At 40.1% G+C, this 10,944-nt stretch overlaps 1 protein-coding gene and 1 non-coding gene across 2 annotated transcripts; both read left to right on the forward strand.

Annotated features, from left to right (window-relative positions):
• The first annotated feature begins 8,571 nt into the window (after positions 1 to 8,571).
• LOC104116969 (stellacyanin-like) lies at positions 8,572 to 9,840 on the forward strand. Its single transcript, XM_009627930.4, has 2 exons — positions 8,572 to 8,773; positions 9,413 to 9,840. Exons 1-2 carry the CDS (start codon positions 8,614 to 8,616, stop codon positions 9,793 to 9,795), a joined length of 543 nt encoding a protein of 180 aa, XP_009626225.1. The 5' UTR covers positions 8,572 to 8,613; the 3' UTR covers positions 9,796 to 9,840.
• On the forward strand, positions 8,830 to 9,026 carry LOC117281657 (U2 spliceosomal RNA). Its single transcript, XR_004512280.1, has one exon. It is a non-coding gene; the product is annotated as a U2 spliceosomal RNA (small nuclear RNA).
• Positions 9,841 to 10,944: the final 1,104 nt, after the last annotated feature.

Here is a 10,944-nt window from a genome sequence, read left to right on the forward strand (position 1 = left end):
GGTTGTGATGGTCGTGGGGCCAAGGAATTCTAGTCAAACGGTTTGAGTGAGTGCCCTTTGTGTAGGTGTAGAGTGGCCATGGGCCGAGGAGTTTTGTTTGAACGGGTCGAATGTACGTCCTCTCAATTGGGATATGGCCAAGAGCCCAGGAGTTTTTGTTCGATTTGGTCGAGCGTACGTCCTCATAATTGAGATGTGGCCAAGGGCCGAGGAGTGTTTTTCGAGCTGGTTGAACGTACGTCTTCTTAGTTGAGACGTGGCGAAGGGGAGAGGAGTTTTGTTCGAGCTGGTCGAGCATACATCCTCTTAATTGAGATATGGCCAAGGGCCAAGGAGTTTTGTTCGAGTTGGTCGAACGTACATCTTCTTAGTTGAGATGTGGCCAAGCACCGAGGAGTTTTGTTCGAGTTGATCGAACATACATCTTAATTGAGAGACTTAGGAGAACCGTTCTAACAAACATGTATCTCATTCATTTTAATCACATTGTGTTGATTACATCACTTCGCCCTAAGGCATTTTTTGAGAAAATTACATATTTTGGGTGTTGGCTGGCGTTTCAATCCCAGTATATCTAGTCCCTTCATTGTTGGATTTAGATATTCTTGAGGAGTGGGGCAATGAAATGCGTCCATCCCCACCTACTCAACCTCGAAATGCCCCACCCGTTGGCTCGTTAAACCCTCCTTGAGAAAACCCCGTGGGACAAAACTCAAGTGAGGGAAAAAGAGTATAACTTACGGAGCATTCCTTGTTTTTCATAAGTTGAATTACTTGAGGTTGCTGATATTCTAATTGTTTGGTAGTATCTTTCCTTCCAATGTCTCCAGTTGGAATGACCCCTTGTCTGCCTTACCTACGATTTTGTACGGTCCGTCCCAATTGGCTCCTAATTTCCCTTCTAGAGAGTCTCTTCCTTCTTGGGTCTTGGCCTTGAGAACGTATTCCCAGACTTTGAGTAAATGTACCTTGGCTTTTCTGTTATAGTAGTGGTCTTCTTGTTATTTCTATGCGACCATTCTTACATACGCCATGTCTCTTCGTTCTTCGATTTCGTCAAGATCCTAACTTTTGTTCTCGTCATTGTCATTGCTTCGTTGGTGTACCTTAGGCTGGGTTCTCCCACTTTGACTAGTATGACTGCTTCAGAATCATAGACTATGGAGTAAAGTGTTTCTCCCGTGCTTGTTTATTGGGTTGTCCTGTGTGCCCACAATACTCATGTGAGTGTTTCGAGCTACAGTCCCTTAGCATCTTCGAGTCTTTTCTTCATGATGTTCAAAATCGACTTGTTGGAGGATTCTTCTTGCGTGTTGTCAACTGGATGGTACGGGTTGAGAGTATTATTTTGATATGCACTTCCTGAAAAAATTGGTGATTTTCCTCTCTGTAAACTAAGGTTCGTTGTCGCAACTTATTTCCTTGGGCAGGCCAAATCGGCAGATGACATTCTTCCAGATAAAGTTGATTACTTCTTGCTCACAAATTTGGGCAAATGTGCTTGCTTCCACCTATTTAGAGAAGTTTTCAGTCAAAATTAAAAGGAATTTAACGTAACCTAGTCCCGGTAGGAGTATTCCCACGATGTCCATCCCCTATTTGATGAATGGCCATGGCGAGGTAGAAGAATGGAGGTGTTCGCCTGCTTGTTGGATTATTGGGGCGTTCTTCTGGCACTGTTTGCACTTCTTTACGAATTCCAAAGCATCTTTCTTCATGGTGGGCTTATAGTATCCTGCATGTATGAGGTATATGACAAGTGCTCGGTCACCGAAGTGACTGTCACAATGTCCTTCATAGACTTCCTCGAGGATGTGTTGAGTTTGGATTGGGGCCAAGCATTATGCCAAGGGGTCCCCATACGTCCTTTTATACAATTTGTTGTTGATGAGGTTGTTGCCGCTTTCATTCTCACCTTCCTGGATTTTTTTTGTCATTTGGGAGAATACCGTCCTGGAAGTAATTTATAATGCAATTGATCCAGTCCTGGGTTAAGTTTATAGATTTTACCTCGACGTGATCTAAGGCTGAGCTGGGGAGATGCACCATATTTTTGTCCCCATTTGTTATGCTTTTTGTTGCAACGACCAATTTTGCGAGGTCATACGCCTCGACGTTCTGGGTTTGTGGAATCTGGGAGATCTGGTAGTCATCAAATTTGGGTAACAGTTTGCAGATCTCGGTCTAGTATTTCTGTAACATCTACTCTTTGATCTAAAAAGTCCTAGTAAATTTTGTTAACTATGAGCTAGGAGTCGCAGCGTAGTCTTAGATGCCTCGCCTCATATTCGATTGCTAGCCTCAGTCCTACAATTACTGCCTCATACTCTGTCTCATTGTTAGTAATTGGCACCATATAGATTATAATTCGTCGATGGGGACTTCAAGCATAAGTCCCAGTCCAAACCCGCATGAATTGGACACATCATCGATATGCAAGACCTGGAGGTCTTGCGTTCGGCCGTAAGCTTGTGTGGCTTCCTTTTCAGCCTTAAGCATTACCTTGGTGCTAAAATCCGCGACGAAGTCGGCGAGCACTTGTGATTTTATGGCTATGCGAGGCTGGTAAGTGATGTCGTGCTCACTTAACTCTCTTGCCCATTTAGCCATCCTCCCTAACAATTCGGGTTTATACAGTATGCTCTTCAAATGGAACATGGTGACGACTGAGAAGGGATGGCATTGGAAATAAGGTCTGAGCTTTCTTGAAGCTATGACAATGGCCATGGCCAATTTCTCGAGGTGAGTATACCTCATCTCGACGTCGATAAGTATCTTACTTATATAGTAAATTGTAGATTGCACACCTTTGTCTTCTCGGACCAGTGCGACACTTATGCTACCTCTGAAACGGTGAGGTAGACGAGGAGAAATTCTTCGGGCTCAGGCTTTGAGAGTAAGGGTGGTGATGATAGGTATTCCATCAGCTCCTTCACTGTTTGTTTGCACTCACGCGTCCATTTGAGGCCGTTGTCTTTTTTGAGTACATTGAAGAATCTTTGGCATCTGTCGGATGACCTCGAGATAAAACTGGACAGGGCGACGAAGAGACCAGTCGGTCGTTGGACTTGTTTCTTGGTGGTCGGGTATTCTGATATCCCGTCGATGGCCTTAATTTGATCTGGGTTGACCTCGATTTCGCGTTGTGATACTAGGAAACCCATAAATTTTCCCTAAGTCACGCCAAATGCACATTTCTTGGGGTTTAGTTTCATCCCATACTTCATCAGTATTTCGAATGCTTCCTTCATATGGTCGATGTGATCCTCGTCCCTCAAGGATTTAACTAACATATCTTCGATATAGACTTCCAAGGTCTTGTCGATCTATTTTTTTAACATCTTTGTGACCGGTCTTTGGTACATAGCCCCTGCATTCTTTAACCTAAATGGCATGACCCTATAGCAGTACGTTCCCCTATGAGTGATGAACGTTGTTTTATCCTAGTCATCCTCATCCATAAGTATTTGGTTGTAGCCCGAGTATGCATCCAGGAATCTCAGCAACTCGTGTCCCACTATAGCATCGATAAGCGTGTCAATATGCGGTAATGGGAACGAATCCTTCAGGCATGCTTTGTTCAGGTTGGTGAAGTCCATGCACATCCTCAATTTCCCATTTTTCTTTTAACCATTACTATATTAGCAATTCACTTGGGGTACCTCGACTCCCTGATAGAGCCATTTTCCAGGAGTTTCTCTACTTTTTCATGGACGGCCTTGTTGATGGCGGGGTTAAACTTTCGTCGGACCTGCCTTACTGTAGGGTTTAGGGGGAGACGTTTAGCTTATGTGTAGCTATCTCTTTGGGGATGTCTGGCATATCTGCATGGCTAAAATCAAACAAGTATGCGTTAGTTATTAAGAATTGACTGAACTTACCTGAGTCCTTGAGCTTGTAACCTATGTAGGCCTTTTCGCTAGGGTCACTTGGGGCTAGCTAGGTGGGTTATAGGTCCTTTATGGTCAATCATACAACTTCGATCATTTCTAAATCCGTAATGGTGTTTTTGGCTTTGACCCGATGGGACATCGACCCTAATGATTGTTATGCTTCTTTTATCTTTTCTTTCTTTTGTTGAGTGGTCATACTATCTAGGGTGATCCTTTAGCATTTACTGGATGTGTGTTATTCCCCTCGTATGTTGAATATCCCCTAGGGGTTGGGAACTTAACTACTTGGTACATGCTGGAAGGGATTACCCTCATGAGGTGTACCCATAGCCGACCCAAGATGGCATTGTACGACGTATCCTGGTCCATGATGTGGAATGTGGTTTCCAGCATCACCACACTAGCGAGAAAGGAGAGTGTGGTCTCGCTCAAAGTTTGTTCAACTGCATTATTAAAACTGGTTAGTGTGATACAGCACGACACTATCTTTTCCTCGAGTCGCATATGTACGAGGACTCGAGGATAGATAATGCATGATCCACTTCCATCGTAAACCATAATCCTCCTAACATCAATATCAAAAATGCGTAAAGTAATAACAAGTTCATCATTGTGAGGGAAGGTCAAACTATCAACATCTTACTCATCGAAGATGACATTTTCATCGAGGTTGTCATACTGATCGTGGGTGATTGATCTCTTGATTTTGTGAGTGGCAGTGAACTCGATGCCATTGATGGAGGTGTCATCACTGCCTCTGACAATCATGTTGAACGGCGGTTTTGGCGGGCCTGGGCGTTCTCGCCCCTTTGCTAAGGTATTTTTGCCTTTGTCACTGAGCAACTCCTTGAGGTGTCATTGTTGTAGAAGATTCACTACTTCTAACCTCAGGGTGTGGAAATCCTTAGTCTTATGCCTTTGGTTTTGGTGAAATTCACAAAAGGAGTCTGACTTCCTCGTGTTCGAGTCGGACCTCATCTTCGATGGCCACTTTACCTTCGATCTGAGTTTCTCAAGTGCATAGACCATATATGTAGGTAACACACAGAAGTTATGAGCAGATAGTAAAGGAACCATACCTCAGTCACTTCTGGAGATCTCTGATCTTGGCCTAGAGGGGCACGTCGTCGTGGTGGAAGTTGGGAACGGGTGGTCTGATGTAGGGTTGATGTCGATCGCTTACTGGTCGCAGCATTGGAGAGTCTCTCCTCTTATTATCCCTATGTTCCCTCTTGGGTTCGGACTACACTAAGGTGAGTCATCGGGTTGGCCCATTGAGGTTTTCATCGTTGGCTCTGACCTCGGCACAATAGGTGTTATGAATCTCGTCCAAGGTGGCCGGTGGGAATCTCATCAGTCGGTTGAGTAGCTTTCTGGTCGCCCTCGACCCTTCTCTGTTTAACCCGTTCTGGAAAGCTACTACATCCATTCCTTCAAAGATATTTGGTAAGGTCATCCTTACCCTGTTGAACCGGGCTAGGATGTCCATCAGCCCTTCCCCTAGGGATTGTCTGATGGCGAAGATGTCATTTACCCCAGTTTCGGCCTTCTTGGCTCCGGCATGTGCTGTTACGAACTTGTCCGCTATCTCCTCAAATATTTCTATGGAGTAGGCCGATAGCTCTGAATACCACGTCAATTCTCCCTTTGTGAGGGTTTCACCGAACAGTTTTAACAGGATGGAGGACACATGTTCTTTGGTAAGGTCGTTTTCCTTTACTGCGAGGACGTAATGGGTCACATGGTACTCTGTATTAGTCATCCCATCATAGATTCTGAGGTACGGGTTCGGTATGGCATGAGGGGTTGCTTCTTACCTATACAGTTGCTCTACAAACCTATCGGCGTCTCTTTTTGGTATTAATTTGGGGGCACTTGGTATCTTGTCTACCCGTTCTTGATGATTTTTCATATGTTCCTTGAGTGTCATGTTCTCGTTCTCCATCTCCTCCATTGTTTTAATACAGTGGTGAGGACTCCATCACTTGCACTATCAGAAGTCCTATGGGTATTACCTGAAGTTGGAGGGTTTAGTTGGTCGTCTTGCCCACTCCTATGTTGGGCTGCAGGGGCCTTTGGGATTTCCAAGGTCATGCACGGGACATGCTTACTCATTACGATAACCAAGGTGTCAGTTATCCAGGCCTCTATGAGTTTTTTTATGGCGGGTGGTGCTCCTTCCTCCGGGGACGTGGAAGATTATTTTGCGTTGGGTTTGGTCGTGCTACACAAAGGTGCCGATGACTACCTTAGCCTGGGGGATGGCGTAGGGGCCATTTCCTCGTCCTGAGTTTTGTACCTTTCATCGATGGAACTCATTAGATTGAGCAGGGTGTTGTCTGCCGCTCCAGCTCCCTTTCCTCGGTCGATTCTTCCATGGTTACCTGCCATGGAGTTTTTGTATGCAAATAAAAAGGGATAGTCTTATAGTGTACTAGATTAGCAAGTTATGAACGCTGTAGATCTGAATGAAAACTAATAGTTTGACTATGAAATCCTCACACATTGGGCCAAAGTGTATGACCCAAAAAATAGATTTTGATTTTATACAATTAGATTTATTGAAAAACATGGTTAATCATAGTCAATATTAATATCCAAAGATAGATATAGTATTTTTACTGTGAGTATTCAACATATAACATTAAAGAAGACAACTTAGGATAATAATTGAGCAATAATGACTTGAAAATATAAAGGAGGGGGAAAATGACAATCAAATAGCAAATAAGACAAGGATAACCCGACAAAGATGAGTTCCTTGAGTGTCTTTCTGATAATGATGAATGGTGATAAACAATCGTATATTCCGAGAGAAAAGGGATAAAAGAAGAAAAGTGTCAAGTCAAGCTTTATTTCTATTCAATCTTGTACAGAGAATGTTGGTGAAATTCTTTACAAAAGGTCCAATCCCCTTTCTGATCTACATATCTTCACATTTATAAGAGCGTATGGGCCACAAAACCCTATATAGTACAATCAGAAGAGAATATTCATAGAATATTCTCTAGGAAATTTAATTCTAATGATGGTCGTCACTTCGTGCTGAGAATGAATGCTTGTCATCGTCCTCGTCTTCTGCCAAGCCAGTTCGACCTCGGCAGTGCTTTATCCTTCACCCTTGATCTCGACCTTTTGGAGTCATCTCGACGCGCCACCACAGTCGTAGGCTTTATTATAGTTGACCGAGTCAAATATGTCAAATGAAGTTTTTACCTACACAATAGGAATGATAATAGTATTGATACTTGTTTTTTAGTTTGTAGTGGTTTAAATAGTAGTCAAGTAATTAGTACTTTCTAGTTATACTTATTTCGCATGATTTAGTACTTTTAGTTTATAATAATTTTCATTATGGTTTATTAATTAGTATATTTATTTATTTGTAATTTTATAATCTTTATTGTTGAATATTTTAGTATAATGGCATAACTTATCTTACATTTTATGTTATTTTTTTGGAAAATATTTTATATAGTTGCATCTTACAAGGATTAAAGAAATATTTGGAGCACAAATTATACCTTTTGTGCGATGAAGACTTTACCAGAAAAAACTCGTAAAACCCGAGAACACCAACAAAAAAATCGAGAAAACCGAAATCTAAAAACCCGAGTTTTGTTGGTCTTGTGTGGTTTGTAAATTTTAAAACCCTACATAGTTAATTTGATTGGTGATTTAATAACTCGAATCATTCCGACCTATGTACACCCTTATTTTATATATGACGGTGTCTCTATCACTAACCGAATAGCCATGTTTATGTACAATATTTCAAAATTGAAGTGTATGGTAATTTGGTTTAGTACACAATCCATGAGACTAGCCAAGCATTATTGATTAGGCGCTAGGAAAACTTACGTACTCGTTATTATTAAACAAATTCTTATAGATTGAGCTATGTTAATTTCTTGACTCTTTTCATATTTGTCTGTAACTCACTAAAGGCGGAGGAAAAAAAAAAAGAATGTACAAACTACAAACGAGATATCCAGCAACAAAAAGCAGGAAAAGAGTTGAATAGAGGAATTTCCAAGCATTTGATATCAAGCGAGCTAAATTAGGATATATAAGATTATCTAAATCAACAAGATGAAGTTATACTACATAATTTAAAAGTAACCAACCAAGTAATCCGCATAGCATTTCAATGAAAATAAGTAAAGTATATATTTTAACAAAAATATCTTCTGTTCGTTCATCAATTGGTTACTTACCTTAAAATTTTGGATTTAGATACTATCAAACTCGATGAAGTTAAAAAAAACGGTGTACGAAGCATCCCGCACCCAAAAGGGTTTGATGTACCAATCTATTCCGATGCAAGTATCAGTGGCTAATTCCATAGCTCGGTTCATGACTTATAGATCACACGAAAATAACTTTATCGTTGCTCTAAGTCTGTATAAATCAAAATTCCTAAATTCATTATTTGGTTGATAGCTTCCTTACCAGATGAGTTCATCATTATATTGTCAAGACAAAAAGAAAGAATTTGGAGTTAGGTGTTAAACTACCCTTCCAACAAGTTCATCTATTCTCAACCACTCAAACCTAAATAACATTAGTCCATAACATTATTTCAAGTAAATAAGCCTTTATGATCTTATGTAGTTATTTATTAGGTAATCTAACTAAAGTTCACCTGTAATATATAGTGTATATATGTGTGTGTGAATATGTTCCCCTTTCTCATCATTCTTCTCATATTATTCCAAATATGGCAAAGCCACTTCTAATTTTTGTAATTTTGATTCTAAGTCTTATATTTTCATGTTCAGCTACTAACTACATTGTGGGTGATAGTTCTGGCTGGGATATTAGTACTGATCTTGATACATGGTTAGTTGGAAAGAAATTCAATGTTGGTGATGTTCTTGGTAAGTATCATTATATACTATTTCAACGTGAGTTTAAATTAGTATACACTTACTGTATACTATTTGTGCAATTTAACCAATCATAACATGTTATTAGTCTGTTCTTATCGGTTTAATATCTGGTATGTGGGTCATCGGCCCACACGATATTAACTCATTTTTTTTAAGGCGGAGAGTCCAAGGTATCTTGCTATCTTGGGCTCTTGAGCGTTGCCTATGCATTGCACTACAACACGGACCTGGCGCACCCAACTAAAAAAATAAAAAATAAAAAATCAAATCAAAATGTTATTAGTCTACTTCCTATATTATGAAATATATACATTTTATATGTTGTATACAAAAAATATATAAATTTTATACACTTTTTCGGTTACCGAATATAAATAGTTTCTGGCACGGCCTGGAGGGAATACATTAAGGTAGCTTGCTACCTTGGGCTCTTGAGCGTCGGTTGTGCATTGCACTACAGCACGGGCCTGGCGCACCCCACTAAAAAAAATAAAAAGAAATGTTATTAGTCTACTTCCAACGTTATGAGGGTTACTTGTCGTACTACACAAAGCATAAACTCTTTCAATATTTGATAATCAATAATTTCGTTTGATCTTAGTTTTATGGATTTTTCCCTTTTTGCAGTGTTTCAATATTCGTCGTTCGATAGTGTGTCTGAGGTAACGAAAGAGAATTTCGAGGGGTGCAACATGAGCAACGTGCTAGATTTGAGTAAAAATGGGAACACATCTTTCCCATTGACAAAGCCAGGGGACAGATATTTTGTTAGTGGGAATAGGCTACATTGTCTTGGAGGAATGAAACTTCATGCAAATGTAGAGAATGACATTGCAGCATCACCAGCTGCAGCTGCAGCACCAGAAGCAGAAGCAGGGGCCTCTTTTCCTTCTTCTAAGAGCAATAATCCCTCAGTTGTTCCTAGTTTTGCATTGTCCAATCATGTTGGATTGGATTCTCTACTCCTTATAACTCTTGGCCTTTTGTCCTTGGCAATTTCACTAGTGTAAAGTTGAGGATTTTCACATTTTGAAGGTGTATTTTGACTTGTTTGATTTTTTGAATTTTACTCGAGGGCAGACTTATGCCTTCAGCAGCCGGTGCTGGCGCACCCGATGCTCCAAGCTCGAGTTACAGTACATACAAGGGCAGATATAGAGTAGTGGCGTCGGATTCATCTGAACCCATAACTTTCGACGTAGAGTATAAATTTATGTGTAAAAATTCATTAAAATTGTAACAAATAGTAGGTATGAACTCATAAGTTTAAAAATATAATGGGTTCAATGTAAGAGTCTTAAAGGTTGAAACCATAAAATTTAAGTCATGGATCCACATGGGCGGATTTAATGCTTTATTAATTGTGCACGTGCACTCATGGTCATTCTGCCAAATTAAGTATTTTATGTACATATTTCCACATATTTCCTAGAATTGATCAAATATAACTTGATGGCGCCTATGCTCCAAAAAGGCTGAATTGTGCACTTGGTTGGGTGTTGAATTAATAACCCAAAGGATCAAGGATTGATTTCCACTTAGAACTTTTTTTTCCTTCTTTTTATTGATGGTGTACCCTTGTTCTAAAAATCCTACATCCGCCTCTGTGTATAGTTGAAAACTGTTAAAAGTATACGAGTATCTTAAGTGCATCCATTGTTATAGAAGAGCGATGCGTCCAATGTGTTACTTTACACTCGCTGGTTTAAAATCATGGATTCGCCTCTGTTTTTACTTTATTAAACTGGAGATGATTTCATTCCATAATATTTCATCTTCTTTTTCTTGTTTCCCTTCTCCTAATGTGAGAGACATTAAACAAACTTCAGACACTTCACAAGCAAGCACCATACATAGTCAAAAACTTTGTGTGATGTATTCACTCCTTGTGCTGCCCATAAGGCAGAAAATGTTGCTGACCAGTTATGTATAAAGAGCCAAAATAGAAACCAAGAGAACCAAAAGAAATAGAGAAACAGAAAAGGGTAAAATCTAGTACCACATGCATACACATTCATTTTTAGGTAAAGCAAGTGAATTCGTGACCAAATCTACCTATATCAATCAAAGGGAGCAAATATGTTGATACACCTAAAGTCATCTCCACTTTTACCGGCCAATTAAGAATTGCAGGATTTTATTCATTTTTTTCTTTTCTT

Source organism: Nicotiana tomentosiformis, chromosome 5 (assembly GCF_000390325.3).
Source record: "Nicotiana tomentosiformis chromosome 5, ASM39032v3, whole genome shotgun sequence".
Lineage (NCBI taxonomy): Eukaryota > Viridiplantae > Streptophyta > Magnoliopsida > Solanales > Solanaceae > Nicotiana > Nicotiana tomentosiformis.

Excerpts from the sequence above, each read along its gene's own strand:
- LOC104116969 (XM_009627930.4), top strand. The coding sequence starts at position 8,614 with ATGGCAAAGCCACTTCTAATTTTTGTAATTTTGATTCTAAGTCTTATA. Across the intron at positions 8,774-9,412 it reads CAATGTTGGTGATGTTCTTG|TGTTTCAATATTCGTCGTTC; the intron begins GTAAGTATCATT and ends CCCTTTTTGCAG.